This window comes from Bubalus kerabau, chromosome 18 (assembly GCF_029407905.1).
Source record: "Bubalus kerabau isolate K-KA32 ecotype Philippines breed swamp buffalo chromosome 18, PCC_UOA_SB_1v2, whole genome shotgun sequence".
NCBI lineage: Eukaryota > Metazoa > Chordata > Mammalia > Artiodactyla > Bovidae > Bubalus > Bubalus kerabau.
The window spans coordinates 11,720,852-11,738,638 of NC_073641.1; the positions used below are offsets into that span (position 1 = coordinate 11,720,852).

The 17,787-nt window shown below is 43.2% G+C and overlaps 1 protein-coding gene and 1 long non-coding RNA gene across 2 annotated transcripts in view; both read right to left on the minus strand.

The window, feature by feature from the left end:
* The window catches only part of LOC129632881 (uncharacterized), a 148,819-nt gene that overhangs the window by 98,097 nt on the left and 32,935 nt on the right, over nucleotides 1–17,787 (minus strand). The window lies entirely within an intron of this gene.
* Nucleotides 1,803–3,848, minus strand: CARTPT (CART prepropeptide). Its single transcript, XM_055554614.1, has 3 exons — nucleotides 3,645–3,848; nucleotides 3,136–3,219; nucleotides 1,803–2,276 (listed from the first exon to the last, which is right to left on the minus strand). The coding sequence occupies exons 1-3, from the start codon at nucleotides 3,801–3,803 to the stop codon at nucleotides 2,169–2,171; spliced, it is 351 nt and encodes a 116-aa protein (XP_055410589.1). The 5' UTR covers nucleotides 3,804–3,848; the 3' UTR covers nucleotides 1,803–2,168.

The following is a 17,787-nucleotide window of genomic DNA, read 5'->3' on the forward strand; positions in this document are numbered from 1 at the left end:
TAAAATCTGGGCCCCTCCAAAAAATTTTCAGAAAAAGTCGTTTCATATCCAGCCCACCGATTCTCCATCATCAGTCTCCCATAAGTCCACACCCTTTAGTTGTATTAAATAAGAAAGGAGGGATGATATAGTAGGAGTAATGGTGAGGGGTACAAATTAAAGGGGTTTGGAACAATATTCTTAAAATATTTTTATTCTTTTTTTGAACTGCAAATTCTTCCAACACTTCTTGCTTTGGGGAGAAACACTGCAGGGTAAAATAGGAAGCAGTTCTAAGTGTTATCCCTGAGGATCTTGTCTATGCAGTAACCAATGATTAAAACAGTTTACTCATCTCACTTACTTAGGACTGACACGAATGGGAAAAGTTAAGGTACTCAAGAAGAAGATTAGAATTTCAATTGAACTGCTTTCTGGAAAAGCAGTGGACTATGAAATTACTTAATCACTCTTTTCAGTTTTTAAAAATTAAAATGCAACACATTTCAATCACAACTAAGCCTGGTATTCAAATGGAAATGTGACTCCCCTAAAATACATTGATCTAATTTCTATTAAAGAAAGAAGTGTTTTCTGGGGAATTTGAGAGTCCATACAGCCTGCTCAGTTGCCTGGGGTGACACAGAGAAAAAAGACAAACCTTTTGAGAAATTAGAGCTGAAATCATGATTTAGGATTGGTTGAGCTAGTCCTGTCTTCTGTCTTGGTGTCTGCTCCCTCCTCTGGGGAAAAAAAAGTGATAATAGTATCTTGCAAGATAATTAAGAGGACCAGTCATGCTAACAGTAATAATAAGAGCAAAGGGCAATAAGAGTAAAGGGCAATTGTGTATGGCAATATTTTAAACACCATATTCTAGATCCCTAAGAATCAGTGGAGGGACCTTATTTTTAAATTCTATTTTTATGCAGGGGCCTCCTGAGTTTGCATTAGGAAAAAGGCACTGTTCCTCTCAAGATGCTTCTTCCTAAATATTATTTAGTTTGATTTACAGTCCCAGAAATGTGACCTCAGGTAAGCACTCAGAAACATTTAATGGCTCCTAAACTTTACATTTAAGATTTTTTAATTTCTCGAGTTGAACCTGCCCTCATCGATTTTCACTTGTTCCCTTCAAAACTGTTTACTGAAATGACCATTTTCCCCTTTGAATTGAGAATATTTCCAAGATTGTGTATTAAACAGTGGTAATTATTGGGTCTCACACTCTTAGAGCTGCTAAAATGGCTATTTACCTTCCTCTGGACATAAAACAACCCCCAAAGAGTCTACTTTTTTAACCAATGCATAACTTCTAATAAAGGAACTGTCAAAACAAAATTCTTAATTTTTCAAATTGCTCTTAATGTGACTAAAGGCTGAAATAATTTCTCTATTGTTCTCCCTGTTCAAGGGTTCTAGCTGAAGGTTTTAATAAAGAAAATGTATCAACTCAACTCCAATCATCTTCATTTCATCTCTCTCTCTCTTCTCACTCACACACACACACACAGCACCCACACACACATCCATACACACAAACACACATACTTCACACACCACTGCAATCAAAGGAAAATAATGTACCAAAGTTTGTGCAGCAAACTCCTAATTAATGATGAAAGCTCCTCGGAGTCCTGGTGCTGTTTTCCCAGTGGACCTCTATTTCAAAAACATTTGTCTTTGAAAACAACAGCATGATTAATCCCACCATTCCTATCTAAATTATTTATGCAGAAACAACAATGCACTATGAGCAATTATGAAAAACACTTTATTATGTATAATTTGTACATGCTTCAATTTGTGATGCTTGGGTGATTTATTTTCCAGGTTGTGATGTCATCTGTCAAGATTTTACCTGATCTAATTTTCATCCTGTCATGCCACCTACAAAAATACAATTTTCAAAGTGAAGTTCTTCCTCTTTGCTTAAATATTCACTTTTAAAAGTTTGTCAGACAGAGAAAATAAGAATAGAATACTTTGTACACATAGCCACACCATACAAGGCATTACCCTTCACACAGTAACATCTAATGTGTTCTTTTTATTTGGAAACAGCAGGAAGAAAGCCCCCTTTTCCTTAGAGGGAAATGCAAACTTTGTTGCTAAAGCCAGACTCCAGGGATGAAGGTGTGGTCCCCTGGGGAAAGTGGGGAGGGGGCTTATGGAGAAGCGTGGGTGCCTCATAAGCACTTCAGGAGGAAGGAATTGCAGGAGGTTCCTCGGGGACAGTCACACAGCTTCCCAATCCTAGCTCCTTTCCGCACGGCGCACTGCTCTCCCGCGTCACACTGCAAACAACACAATGTATAGTCATGCCGCACAAGCACACCTGTGCTCCCAACAGGCGCGTCGCCCCATCAACAGAGTCTGCCTCTGGGGAGGGACAGATGAACCCTACCACACCACCGTGGGTCTAAGTATAGTCAGGCTTGAAACAAGGAGAGCCTTGGGCTTGTTATTTGAGAGAGAGAACATAAAAAGAAAGAAATTTAAATTATTAAACTGCTCCTACTGTGTTCTACATTTTTCAGGGTACCTTTCCTGGGTCCTCCAATTGCTCATCAAAAAAAAAGTCAACCAAACCTTTTCATCTAAGAAATAAACAATAGACCTTGCAATCCTTGCTCCCTGTGTCCACCTTCTCATCCCAAGAAAAAAAGATTAAAATGTGTGTGTGTGTGGGTGGGTGGGTGTCATTCAAGGAAGGTGAACAGACAGGAATCAAGATTTTTTACTTGAACTTAAGGTTTTTAAAAACTGGCAGTGCTTCAGAAGGCAGGAAGTAAATTAGAGGAACAAGAACTGACTAGATTCAAGGACTCTTCCACTCAAGAGAATTCTTTGGGAGGTTTTAAAAAAAAAAAAAAAAAAGGCATATTTTCAGGAAATACTGCTTTCCACAGAAACCCAAGGGCAGATTCCTGGTACCAGTTGTTTGATGTTCCAGAATGGCCAATCTATTCTTTAACTTTAGAGACCAAGAGAAAAGGGTTGACACGGTGGAAGCAAAGGGGAGCCCACGAACTCTGCAAACCCATTATCTGAATGAATAGCCACATCCTGGGAAGAAGCTGGTGTCTAAGGGAGGTTCAAGGGGGTGCATTTCCTCGTAGAAAAGCATGGGGAGGGGTGACCCCAAAGCCTTACCATGGGGACTTGGCCATACTTCTTCTCATAAATTGGAATACGTTTACTCTTGAGCTTCTTCAGAACTTCCTGCAGCGCTTCAATCTGCAACACACCGCCCCCCGGATCCCCAAGTTGCCGCCTTGGCTGTGCGCCCAGCCCAGGTGCTCACTTCCAGCCCTAGTTATAAAGAACCGGGGCACCACACACTCCTCTCCTGGACTCCGCAAAGAGGGACGTTCGAGGGGTGGAAACTTAGCGAGCGCTGTCCCATGTACTGACCGCAGGGCCAGGAGCCGCGGAGACTCCTGTTGCTCCGAGGAGCCGGGATCAGGGATTTGCTCCACAGACTATCTGGAGCCCATGGGCTCAAGACGTTCTTCGGGTGACAGCGGGAGCCGGGGATTTGTGCCCACCTCCCGGACCCTGAATCTAAGAATCGGGGTGGGGAGGCAGGGAGAGAGAGAGACGCGTACAAAGCAAGGAACATCGCGGCAGCCAGGGGAGTCCGGGGCGAGGGGGGTACCGACCAGCTCCTTCTCATGGGAGGCATCCTCCACGGCGGAGTAGATGTCCAGGGCTCGCGGCTGGAGCTCGGCGTCCTCCTGGGCTAAGGCGCCCAGCAAAGGTAGCAGCAGCAGCAGGGCGGCACCCAGGAAGGGCAGCAGGCGCAGACGGGGGCTCTCCATGGTGCTGAAACTCGGCGCTACTCGGGCACCCTGCGCTCCCACCTTTTATAGCGAGCCTGAGCCGGGGCGCAGGGAAGAAGGAGGGGGCGATGAAGGAAGGAAGGGGGTGTGGAGGAGGGTCCGGGTCAACCGTCTGTAGGCAGCGCTTCGCCGCCGCTTGACGTCAATGCCCGCCGGGCTCCAGGCGCCCCGGAACAAGGTTCTGCGCACAGATGGGCAAGAGCTCGGAGAACCGGGACCCTGCGCCCCCAAGTGCTGTCAGCCCCGCGGCAAGGGACGCTCCCCTAGGGGCCTGAGCTGAAGTCCAGAGGCGAGAGGTGAGGGATGGAGAGCGGGAGGGGACTAGGAAATGGAAAATGCCTTCGAGTCGAGGCACAGACTGAAGCATCCCTCCCCATCACCTAGCAGCCGTGGGAGTAGCAGGATCCACCTCACAGCACTGCCTTACTCCTTACCCCAGCCCCGTTTGCGGCACCGGGAAGACGGTGTTGCCTCCAGGCACGAACGTTTGCTGAGCACCTTACTAGGCACTCTGTGGTGGAGGGGAGGCAAATACAGTCCATAAAAAAAAAAGAGAGAGAGGGAGAGAGAAATCACGGCCTTCCTCCTACTGAGTTCTTTGATGGAGTCTGTGTGGTAATGAGAAGAAAAGGAAAATAGACTAATCCCAACTCAGCAGCTACGTGGAGATTCTGGCTTCAGTCCTGGCTCTACCCTTACAAACTGTGACTTTGGGCAAAATGAAAAACATATCTGATCCTCACCCATTTTTTGTTTTGTTTTGGAAAAGTGGAATTTTAAAATGTACCTCACAATGTTTTCAAGAGAATGGAATGATAGATTAGGTATATAAAACCTCCGGGCCTTAGCACAATTAGCGCCAAGCCTTTCCTTTGAAATTTGAGGCTGACCAGATAAGTGACTGTGGGCAGTATCTCAGTTTTTCCTCAGGTCAAATGCAGCCGTCCTCGGAACCCTTCTTACCCACTGCCCACCCCTGAAATCTAAGAAGTCTGACTAGAGAGAAAGCAAAGAGGGTGGGGAAAATGCAATAACCTAATTATGGAGTTATCTTCAAAGATCAAAAGCCAATGGTGAGCCAGGTCCTCAGTGACTGCAGAAGACAATTTTTTCAGATATTGGAGTTCCTACAGTATAAATGGAAATGAAATTCCTATAGGAGATGTTTTCCCACTTACCTAGAGGCTTATCCCACCTGTCTGCCCATCTGGCTTCTTCTTTCACCACACTCACTTTCTCTTAACTGCTCCTGAATCTATCCATTCTTGCCCAGCCCCATTGCTACCACCCTAGTTCTGAACAGCTGTCCCAACCTACTTCGTGCTTACCCCCAGCTGCCACCCCATCTTCTCTTGCTTTCCTCTAATCCATAAGTCACCCCCAAGCAGAGTGTTCTTCCCCTTAAAGTACACTAATGGCTTCCCATTACTTTCCATACTAAGCATGCATGCTAAGTCACTTCAGTCGTGTCCAACTCTTTTTGACCCTGTGGACTGGAGCCCATGAGGCTCTTCTGTTTATGGGATTCTCCAGGCAGGGATACTGGAGTGGGTTACCATGCCCTTCTCCAGGGCATCTTCCCCACCCATGGCTCAAACCTGCATCTCTCATGTCTCCTGCATTGGCAGGCAGATTCTTTACCACTAGTGCCACCTGGAAAGCCCCCTCACACGAAGCACGGAATCTAAATTTTTATCCTGACTTACAAAGTACTACTTGATCTGTACCCCTCTCCAACCACATGTCTTACCATTCTGCACAGGCCCCTCTATTCCAGCCTCAGTAGCCTTCTTTTTGGTCTGCTCACAGGCCAAGCTCATTTCCACTTTGAGGACTTTACACTTACCTTGCCTAGAAAGTTCTTCCTTCATCCCCACATGACTATTCCCTGTCATTAAAATCTCAGTTTCAATGTCCTTGATCACCCCATCTAAAGTATCTACCAATTTATTCTCCCACAGATTTATCATTTAGCAGATGATCTGTGTCATTAGGCTAGTTAATACATAACACATTGTTTCATTTATCAAGTTATTTAATGGCTACTCAAATGCACACTGGAAAGCAATCCAAGAAGTAATATCTCAGGACTTTCCTGGTGGTCCAGTGCTGAAGACTCCGCACACCCAAGGCGGGGGGCCCGGGTTTCATCCTTGGTCAGAGAACGAGATCCCACGTGCAGCAACTAAGCGTTCACACGCCACAACTAAAGATCCTGCATGCCACAACTAAAAAAGATCCCGCATGCTGCAACTAAGACCTCATGCAGCTAAATAAATGATAATTTTTAAAAAGTAGTATCTTCCCTAATAAGTAGCACACATATTAACAGCATCAAAATACTTCCCTTTGGGATAAACACAACTTGAAGATTAATCTAACACCTCTCCTAGCTCTATCTTTCACACATACTTGCAATTCTACACAATAAAACTTCAGTAGCGCCACATATTGCCATTCATACCTTACAGACACATATTGACACTCATTGCAAAACCCATCTCCAGTGATAAAGCTATTCTAAGCTTTAGAGGAAAAATAGTCCCAGATAAGATTTTAGCCCATCCTTCTGCAAAGATGAGATATTCCCAATGTAGCACTTTCTTACATGAAGAGGATGGCACCAACCCAATATCAGCAGGGCTTGAACTTTTGAGCTATCTTTCCAATAGGAGTGGCACAAAGGAAAAGCTATTGTTTCTGTCTGGATAGAGAAAAAGTACTACATAGGGAATATCCCCATCTTTGCAGAAGGATGGGCTAAAATCTTATCTGGGACTATTTTTCCTCCAAAGCTTAGAATACATCATTTACATGCTACCTTAAATTCTTAAATATTTGTATTTAAGATTGTTTTTTTACCTGAGTTTGCTGTAACTCCCCTCCCTCAAGTTAAACATCACTCTGTTGTTTTTTGTACACATTTATAATCTCTTGGGGGGTTGGGGGGCACACTTGCTTCTCTACATTGTCTGCCATCCACCCTCCCTACCCCCAGAAGGGAGATTACTTTCCACTAATGTTCATCTTCTATTTACTGACTTTCAGTGCATAGCCTTTCTTCCAAAGGAGTTGATGTTCACTCTGTTCTGACTAAACATCTTTATCACTATCTGAAAGAAAATCATCTTTCAGAGAAGGACATTTGGTGTTGGTGCTAAATTGGGAGGTGTAGTAGGGAAGAAGATGTGCCTAACAGACAGCCTCCAAAGGAATAAAGCAGAGGAAATTAGACAAAGCTTTCCATTAATTTTATTATGCTTTCAGTTAAAAGGCCTCCAATTTCAAGGTTTCCAATTTTTTTAAAATATGAATGCCCAATATGTTCACAGCAGTGCTAAGTCTTAGGAGGACTGCTAAGATAATCAAGACAAAGTTCTTGATCTTTGGGTCTGGTCATACCCACAAATAGCCCTAATACAACATCTCAGTGAAGTCAGGGTCCTAACAGAGAAGGAGAAGCCCAGAAAAGTTGGAGATTAATTCCCTCTGAAGACAGGAAGCTTCATGAAAAAAAAAAAAATGGCAAATGAACTGCTGGATCCTAGAGGGTGGGTAGAATTTCAGCGATAACAAACATCCCACTCTGAGGCCTTGGACGCAAGGGGGCTGTGTAAATGAAGTCACAGAGGCGAGGACATCTTGGGGGATACTGGCCAATCTGCTTTGCTGGTGAGTAGGCTGCATGGAGAATGTGAGAGGTGGCAATGTGTGATGGGAAACAAGACTAAAAAGGAACAGTAGAGCAGAAAAAGAAAATCCAAAGCAGCAATAAACAGTTCCAGATTTGGATCCAATGAACAGGAAGCAGGAGAATGGGTGAACTCAAATAATTCAAATTTTTAAAATGCTAACACGAACACAAGCTTCCTGACCTGAAAGGTCTAGCTTAAGTTACGTAGAATACAGGAAGGAATCACTGATGAAGAGATACTCGTCCCAGGACAAGCCCATTTTTCTCTGCTTCTTTTGCACAGCACACCTGGAATGCAACAGATGGAGTGCCACCCAGTCCACACTCCCTGGGCCACATCCATCCCAGCTTCTCCTCTAGCTCTTCTAGATCCAGACCTCTTAAGCTTACAGGAAAGATAGTTTGTTGTTGCTGTTGTTTAGTCACTAAGCCATGTCCGACTCTTTGCCACCCGAGGGACTATAGCCTGCCAGGCTCCTCTGTCCCTGGGATTTCCCAGGCAAGAATACTAGAGTGGGTTGCCATTTCCTTCTCCAGGCAATCTTCCTGACTCAGGGATCAAACCCATGTCCCCTGCATTGGCAGGTGGGTTCTTTACCCACTGAGCCACCACAGAAACTCCCAACAGGGAGTATAGAGTTAGCACTAAAGCAGCAGACTCTGACTTACTGGAGCAATTTGAATCTAGTTAACTTCCCAGCAATAGTAACAAAGTTTCTCATAATTTGGTCCTGCCCATATTTTCAATCTCATTTTCCTCCATTCCCAACAAGTCCATCAGATATCCTGTATTGTATATTGTAGGCACACCATATTTACTTCTTAATTTTGCACTGAATTAGAGAAATAGACTAGGCTATAGTAAGTAACAAGCAATCCAAAATCTCAGTGACTTGAAAAAGCAGGTATATTTCTCACTCATGTCCATGTGCATCAAGAGTTGATGGAATGCTCTGTTCACCATGGTCACTCAAGGACCCAGACTGACTGAACAGTCATCATTTCTGATGTTGCCAGTGTGTTCCAGAAGGACAAAAGAGCTTTGGACAGTCTCGAACAAGCTATGAAAAGCTTTGGCCCAGAAGTGATATATTTCACTTTTGTTTCCCACTGACTATCCTAAAGTAGTCACGTGGCTCCAACAAAGTAAAACGGACAAAATAAGAAGTGCAATGTTCCCAGGTACCTAGATTGCATTAGTGACTACCACACACTCTCTGCATGTTTGTGCCTCTGCTTCTGTGCACGTCCTTCCCTATGGACCACACCTTGAACATCTAAAAAGCTCGTGCTTTGAGATATATCCTACCTGAAGCCTTCCTCATCCACTGCTCCATCACACCACCAGGTTTGCCTTGCCTTTGTTTCCATGGGGTTCTCTACATATACTTATTAAAGCACCCATCTTAATTGCTAGACAAGATGTTTGAGGGCAGAGAATTTATCTAATCGCCTTTGTGTTCTCAGTATGTAGCATGGTGCCTGATACACAGATGAGGAGAGGGAATGCTGTGAAATGAAAGATTACCTTTAGACACTAACAAGATGACCATCCAATAACGTACAATACACAATCTATTACAGAATAGGTTCATCCAAGCAGCATAAAAGTACTATCAATTTACTATCCAGAAACACCATTTTTACCCTCGTGTAAGAAGAAAAAATGTGCCCGAGGAGGTAAAATTTTTTCATAGTAGTCAGTTTCAGAAATAGGATTTCTAAGGTTCAGACTATGGCTTCTCTCAACATTACCTCCCTACAACTAAGGGTATTTCAGTTGCAAAATGGAAAATTTTTTCCCAGATGCAAAACTGGCTGTGTCACCAGGGAGAAGGCTATCAACTCCATGCTCTTCTTATGGACTTCATTACTTTCCCCTCACACTCTCCATGGTGCAATATGGAAAGAGAACTGGGATAGGATCAATCCTAAAAAAATTATTGAGAAGTTTAAAACCTGCCCCGATCATCAGTCTACAGATCATGGAGACGTGAATATGTGACTCCTGTGCTGGACAGGGGTTTGGCTTAGATGGCATCTAAGGTCACTTTTAAAACCACTGTTCTGGGACTCTTCTTTGCCTCCTTCAAAACTCATCGAAGTGAAGTCTATTTCTTTTGACATAAACTATAACCTCAGGAGAAATAGGATACCATCTAGCATGATCCAAAGAGGCAGGGCCTGAGGGCAAAAGTATATTTTATAGGAAGAAAGATCTTCAACAAGTTTCTCTTCTCCTTTTTAGAAGTTCTCTGGTCCTGACATTTCTCTACAGTACATCAACAGAAGTTTAATCTGGCTCTGGTTTGAAAAGTAGATCCATCACGTTGGCTTGGCTTACCAACTAAGTCAGACCCACTTCTCCTGCTCTGCAAGCTAGATGTATTGACCATCAGGCCTCTGTTTTTCCGCTCAAACTGCTTCTCTAAAGCCAGTCTGGCAGCCTCTGAGATGGATGGGCTAACGATCATTCCTTAAGCTCCCCCATCACTGGCAGGATGTCCACAGGGATTGCGCTTATTATTCAGGAAGGAGAGATTAAAGTGGGCTTTGAGAAGACTGAAATCCAGAGAACCGTGAGCTTGCCCAAGGTAACATGTCAAAGTTTTCCTCTCCTGTTAATGATTGCTGGAAGATAGTTGCTTAAAAATCCAGATGAACAGGATTATAGACAAGGCAGGTTCTTATATTTCTATACAAAGGAAGCTTAGGGACTTTAGGGAAGGCAATCCAATCAGAAGAGTTGTGCCAGAAGGGCATGTCTTAAAGTTGAACTTGCCAGAGAGTTCACTGTTTTAGGAAGATGTTAGACAGACAACAATGAAGATTATGGACATGCTTTTAAAAATCCTCAATTTTTTTCAGTGCCCTGTATTCCCCTAATTTTCCAACCTTTCCTGAGAAAGATAGCTCTTTAATAGTATTTTCCTCTCTTGGGCCCTGGGGCCTCTACTCCAGTTCATCTGAGGATGTGAGCCATTACTTCCCTTCTTTGTTTATCACAGCAGTCTGTGGTGACCACTCCCTCTGATGGTATATTATGCACTGTGTTTCAGTTCATGACTATTTAGTGCCCCACTGCGGGAAAGGATTATACTTTGGGTCCTGGTGAGCTCATACTTGGCCACATGACTCGCTCTTGGCCAGTAAAACACTAAGCAGAAGTATGTTGGGTTGTTTTCATGGGAAAGTTTTAAAAGTCAGGGTATACTTGGCCTCATTTTCCTCTTCCATGGTGATTAGCAATGTTCCAAAATGCAGTGGCTCTGTCAGCCTGGGTTATGGAGGGTTTTGGAAGGAGGGAAATGTTGAGTACAGCTATAATCAACCTTCCGCGGACATGTAGTGTGTTTAAGGAAATAAACTTTTATAGATATGAGCCACTGAACTTTGAGGGTTATTTGTTGTTACAGCATAATTTAGCTTAGTCTGATCAGTTCAGATAGACTACCATACCCATCAAAATATCTCATAGACAGTATTAGTTGTCTATCGCTATAAGCAAAGTAATTTGCTTATAAGCCCAAAGCTTAGCGGCTTAAAAGAATCCATGTTTGTTATGTCACCATATCCGTGGATCAGGATCGCAGGTGTGGCTTAGCAAGGTCGTCAGCCCAGGGAATACAGACCCTGTATTAAGGAATACAGCCCAGGGTCTCTCAGAAGGCTGCAATCACAAGAAGTTGACTGGGGCGGCAGTCATCTCAAGGCTCAACTAGAGCAGGATCCACTTCCAAGATAACTCAGTGGATGCTGGCATGATTCACTTCCTCACAGGCTGTTGCACTGAGCTCTCAATTACTTGCTGGCTTTTGACCAGGGGCCACTCTCAATTCTCTCAAGGTAGCCCTCTCCATCAGAGTAACATGAGAGAAGAGCCTGAGTGAGGGAATGCCAGCAAAAGAACAGGCTCAGTCTGTCCTAACCTAATCACAGATGTGACATTCCATCATTTTTATATTCTATCAAATGTCAAATTCTATTCGCTGGGTGCTGCCCACACTCAAGGGCAGGGGTTACATAAATGTATGACTCTCAAGAGGCAGGGACCACTGGGAACCGTATTATAAACTGTCTACCACAATTATCTGTCAAAAAAAAAAAAAATTAACACAAATTGTGCAAGAACTGAGGCTTGTCTGGTAAGGTAAAAAAGAGAATTGCAGATTTTACAACTGGGTTCTGAAGCCCAAGAAGTCTAAATACCTCGTCTAGAAAATACAGTCAGAAGTCAAGCCAGGATTAAAATTCAGGTCAGGGACTTCCCTGGTAGTCCAGTGGTTATGAATCCACATTCTAATGGGACGCAAATTGGGTCTCTGGTTGGGGAAATAAGATCCCACAGGTCTTGGGGCAACTAAGCTTGAGCACTGTAACCAGAGAAGCCCCTATATGCTACAACTAGAGAAAAAAAAACACTTGCAGCCAAAAAACACACACCAAAAACAAAAACAATTGTTTCAGTTTTCTAAAGCTAGTTTGGAAAATTCTATCTGAAATGATCATATTCATTCATGAGTTATAGTATCCTTTCATATATAATGTTGAGTATATACCAATAATTCCCAGAACATTTTAAAAATTAAAAAAAATTAAATTCAGATCAGTATTATTTCCACTAGAGATAAGTTAAAAGTTAAATAACAATATAAGACAAATTGCATTCAACTGAAAGAGAAGCTAGACATCAATTGCTAGTTGAATTGCCAAATAAATCATCTAGACAATGAGTGTACAAGATGTGCAGAGAAAGCAAGCTCTTTCGGCTGAAGCAATTGGAAAGGTAGGTCATGATATGAGCTAGGCTTTGCAGGGTGTAATATTTGAGCAGAAAAGAAGGGGAAAGTGTTTTTAGGATTGGCCTGAGGCTTCTTTAGGGAATGCTAGTGTCATTAGGAAAAGTTCCCCCAAGTGACTCTGATATAACCTGTTATAATCCCCTGGTTGAGGAGCACTGCTCAGGGGATCTTTTGCATTATCTAGTGAGATGTCAGGGAGCATGCTTTGCCCTACAGAGATCTCCAAGGCCAAGTCTTTCAGGATTCCAATATGCTTTCCTCTTACAAGAATAGCTCAATAGCTATTCTCTCTAGACTCTCCCCAGTATTGATGGATAGAGTCAAGTTACTGGAGTTCAGCAAAGACTTCCATGGTCCCCTCATCTAAAGGGTCATGAACACACCCAAAGGGCCTCCGAGAGCACCGTCCCCCAAGATATAAGTCATTAAACTTTGAAGAAAGACTTATTTTTTTAAAAAGACTTATTTATATTCACCTTGAGCTGATACTGTGTTCCCATTTCTGCAGGCGATATCATTGATAGTTTAAGCAATTGGATCCAAATCCCCAGTCAAGTGGGAAGGAAGCTGGACCCAAATCATCTGGAAAAGCTAGTGTTTTCTTATTTATACCTCCCTTCCATCTTGTTTTATCAACTTGATCATTTTTTTTTTAAGGCGATTGGGAAAAAAGAGAGAGCAAAAGAGAAGGAGAAAGTAAAATTTGAATTCTAAAATAATCTTTAAATTTGGTAAAAGATAGTCCCTAATGGTCAAGATCCCCCTTTGCTCCCTGAGAAACCAAGTCATTTTTCCATTGAAAGCTGCAAAGATAGCCGATTAAGCGTCCAAGTGCAAGCTTTGACTTTCCAAACATGAACTGGGACTGGCCGTGTTATGACAGAGACCTTAATGCCGGGTAGAAGGGAGAGGCCTTTAGGGCCTTTTAGCCGATGGAACAGTAAAGATCTCGGCCTATAGCGACACAAACACCACCCCCACCCCACGCCTGACTGAGGAGGGACCCTGTGGAGCCACAGTGATGGACATTTGAGATGCTTTGTACCCAGACGCAAATGTCATCTTCTGCCATTTGCACTCTTGGCCCGGGTCACCCTGGATGAAGACATTGCTGATGGATATGGCCTTTGTCCAGCGCCCTGCAGTAGGGTTTGGAATGGACGATAGCTGAAGCTTTGCCCACAGCAGCCACAAGATACCCACAGAGACCTATGTCCTCCAGGGTTTGCTAACGAAATTTCTCCTCCGGGAATTAAAAGGACTTCAGTGAAACCTGTCCAGTTTATTGTATTTTTTATTATGTTTTTCTTCTGAAGCAAAGCTGAACATAAAAGAGCAAGTAGCTTCAAAACGTTTCCTGTGTCCTAGGAATCTTAATATTTGCCATAATACAGTCTTGATGTTCAAGCATTTCAAAGGAAGACTGAAATAACTCTTTGTTCTTTTCTCATCTTCTCTCTTTCTCCAGAATTCTATAAAATCTTAGCTCTGGAGATGCAAACATAAAAGTCAAAAGTGCCCAGGACTTCTCTGGTGGTCCAGTAGCCAAGGCTCTGTGCTCCCAATGCAGGGGGGCCTGGGTTTGATCCCTGCAGAGGTCAGGCAGATCCCACATGCCACAACTAAGACCCAGCCGCAGACAAATTAAAAAAAATTTTTTTTAAGTCTAAAGGGCCCAATTACACATCAATAAATCAGGATGAGGTGAACGGGGCTAACCCAGAGGTGCTGGGAGACAGGTAAAAACACCAACTTTGATGCAAGACTTCATGAGCCCATTTGTCTGACATAGAGACCTGAGCCTGGAGTGCTACTTACGGGCAAACCCTAAGTGGAGATTTTTAACCTGGCTGGGGATTAGAACCCCCTGGGGAGCTTTTCGAGCAATACTTACCTATCCTCAGACTCTGATTCAATCAGCCTGGAATGGTGCCCAGGCAAGGCCATTTAAAAGCTCCCCAAACACCTGTCAATGGATATTTAGGTTGTTTCCGTGTTTTGGCTGTTGTGAAGAGTGCTGCTATGAACAGAGAGGTATATGTATCTTTCTGAATTATAGTTTTGTCTGGATATATGTCCAGGAGTGAGATTGCTGGATCACATGATAACTGTATTTTTAGTTTTCTGAGGAAGTGTCATACTGTTTTCCATAGTGGTTGCAAGAAATTACTTTCCCACCAACAGTATAGGAGGGTTCCCTTTTCCCCATACCCTCTCCAGCATTTGTTATTTTTAATGGTGGACATCCTGACCGGTGTGAGATGGTACCTCACTGTAGTTTTGATTTGCATTTCTCTAATAAAATTGTAAATCAACTATACTTCAAGATAAATAAATAAATGCAAGCTCCCCAGGCGGAAACCAAACGTATCTCACTCTTCCAATGATCAAGTGGCCTACGCACTAAACTAGGCTTGGGGTCAATTAGCTTTGTTCTAGCCTTGGGGTTACAAACTCAGATATCTAAGATGGCCAGTAAGGTAAGGCATGAAGAGGGCCATATACACGGCAACAGAGAGAGGTAGAACTTTTGGGTTTTCAATAGAGGTGGAAATTTGGATTTTTACAAGAAACTTACTGACTTTAAAGTGCTGACAATTTATTTAACATGAAACTCTTTGAAGGTACACAAGGCAACAGGCTTGGTTCCCACTCATACCATTTCCTACACTGGCTCCTCAGATGACTTGGTTATTTCTTTCTTTCATGGATAAACTAGCAAAATTAAGGCAAGAGCGAACAGGTCAACAGAGCTTGAGTGCATCACCTGGTTAACACAGGCCCACGTCAATATGGGGCAGAGAGGTGAGTTCTCATATATACCCTTGTGTCCTTCATTCATTCATTCATTCATTGTGCTGGGTCTTCGTTGCTGCTCGGGCATTTCTCTGGTTGCGGTACACAGGCTTCTCATTGCGATGGCTTCTCTTGTTGCACAGGGGGGCACAGGGCACAGGCTCTGTGGCAGGCGGGCCTCAGTAATTGTGGCTCAAGGGCTCCAGAGCACGGGCTCAGTAGTTGTGGCACACGGGCTTAGTGGCTCTGGGGCACGTGGAATCTTCCCGGACCAGGGATCACTTCCGTGTCCCCGTCTTGGCAGGTGGATTCTTATCCACTGTACCACCAGGAAGTCCCTACCCATGTGTCTTTAATTGCATTTAATAAGACTGTGGTTACAGGGAAGGCACAGGAATATCCCCATCACCAAAATGGGTAACACTGAGCCTGAGGCCAATCCTAGTGTAACTCTGAGACCAGGTCTTAGACAAGGATGTGCTACTGGGTCCGGGACTTCAGAAGAAACCCAACAAAAATAAGAAGGGGAATAACTGAACCCCCTAAAGATCACTGTGGAGCCTGTTTATTAAGATCATGAATAAGAGCATGTGGTGTATAAGGCAAAGCACAGGAACCAAAGCCAGACACTTACCTAGAGTCTAGTATGGCACTAGATAAACTAGACTGTCCCCAGACTCCACATCCATAAAAGGGACATAAAAAGAGCTCCCCCCGAGAGTTACAATGACAACATAACATGTACAGAGCACTTGCGCAGCGCCTGGTACATACAAGGCACTCCATAAATTCCCAATCAGAAAAGGCAACCATTTGCACTCCTTTGTAACTGAATTAAATCATCTCAGAACACTTACAGTTCGAGAGCTCTTCCAAAAATCTAACTTAATTCTAAATCCTTTTTATCTGCAACAACTGGCAAATAAATGTTCTTTCCACATATTGAGCACAGATAAAAAAAAAAGTCTCCTCCCATCATAGCCCTTTCCTCCAGCATTTTCCGAAGCTCCAGTGATTCCTGCTGCCTCTGAATCTGTCTCTCTTCCCACACACCTGAGGTACACCCGTATTACTGAACCTACTGTATCATCTGCCACTCAGCTCATCAGGCTGTGAAAACACCACACCTTAGCAGTCTGCATCGAGTCTCCAGACAGAATCACCCTTAGGGAAGAGACTGTGTGTCATTTATCTTTTCATCCTCTTTAGATACAAAACATCACCCTGAAGACCAAAAGGGTCATCCAAGGCACTTTCTCCCAGCCTCTCTCCACAAAGCCCTATCTTGCCTCCAGCACCCACAGCCAATTCTGAAATTATATTTTCCATCCTGGTGGACTCTGCATTCCACAGAGCAGCCCCAGTCACGGCTCACCATCTTCCAAAACATCTATTTACAAGCAGTTTAATTTGCAAACAGGTGGTGACTTCTACCTCCAGCCACTCTATTTAAGGCCTTGAGGTTAGTGATAGGTTAGTCACTCAATCATGTCTGACTCTTTGCAGCCCTATCAACTGTAGCCCACCAGGCTCCTCTGTCTATGGATTTCTCCAGGCAAGAATACTGGAGTGGGTTGCCATTCTGTTCTGGACAAGCTAAACAGTGCAATGTCCTTAATCTGAGTTCCCACATTATAGAACAAGTTTTCCTGAGGGAATGACATCCCGTCTGTGGTTAGGCAACTTTTTATTAATACTTCTCTACTCTGTATCTCTTTACCAACATACCCACCTCTGATTCAGATTCTTTGGCCCAGAAGTAGAGGGGTATGACTATTAACTAAGATAACTGATTTTTTTGTTAATTTATTTTTATCAAGGTAGTACTGATTTACAACATTATATAAGTTTCATAGGTACAACATTATATTTCTACTGTATACACTACAGCATGTTCACCACCAAAAATTTAGTTTCCATCCACCACTATACAGTTGAAACCCTTTAGCTCTTTTGCCCTCCCAACCCTCCACATTTTCCGCCTCTGATAACCACTACTCTGTTCTCCAATCTGCATTTGTTTTTGTTTTGTTTGGTTTATTCGTTTATTTTATTTGTTTGCTTTTATATTCCACATGTGAGTAAAATAATACAGTGTTTGTTTTTCTCTGTCTGACTTATTTCACTTTAGCATAACACCCTCAGGGTCCACCCATGTTGTCACAGATGGAAGATTTTATCTTTTTTATGGCTAAGTAATATTCTATTTAGAACTTCCCTGGTGATGGTATGGACCTAGCAGAAGCAGAAGATATTAAGAAGAGGTGGCAAGAATACACAGGAGAACTGAACAAAGAGGTGGCAAGAATACACAGGAGAACTGAACAAAAAAGAGCTTCACAACCAAGATAATCACGATGGTGTGATCACTCACCTAGAGCCAGACATCCTGGAATGTGAAGTCAGGTGGGCCTTAGAAAGCATCACTACCAACAAAGTTGGTGGAGGTGATGAAATTTCAGTTGAGCTATTTCAAATCCTGAAAGATAATTATGTGAAAATGCTGCACTCAATATGCCAGCAAATTTGGAAAACTCAGCAGTGGCCACAGGACTGGAAAAGGTCAGTTTTCATTCCAATCCCAAAGAAAGGCAAAGCCAAAGAATGCTCAAACTACTGCACAATTGCACTCATCTCACACGCTAGTAAAGTAATGCTTAAAATTCTCCAA

Excerpts from the sequence above, each read along its gene's own strand:
- CARTPT (XM_055554614.1), bottom strand. The coding sequence starts at position 3,803 with ATGGAGAGCCCCCGTCTGCGCCTGCTGCCCTTCCTGGGTGCCGCCCTG. Across the intron at positions 3,220-3,644 it reads CCTCCCATGAGAAGGAGCTG|ATTGAAGCGCTGCAGGAAGT; the intron begins GTCGGTACCCCC and ends GGTGTGTTGCAG. Across the intron at positions 2,277-3,135 it reads AGTATGGCCAAGTCCCCATG|TGTGACGCGGGAGAGCAGTG; the intron begins GTAAGGCTTTGG and ends TGTTGTTTGCAG.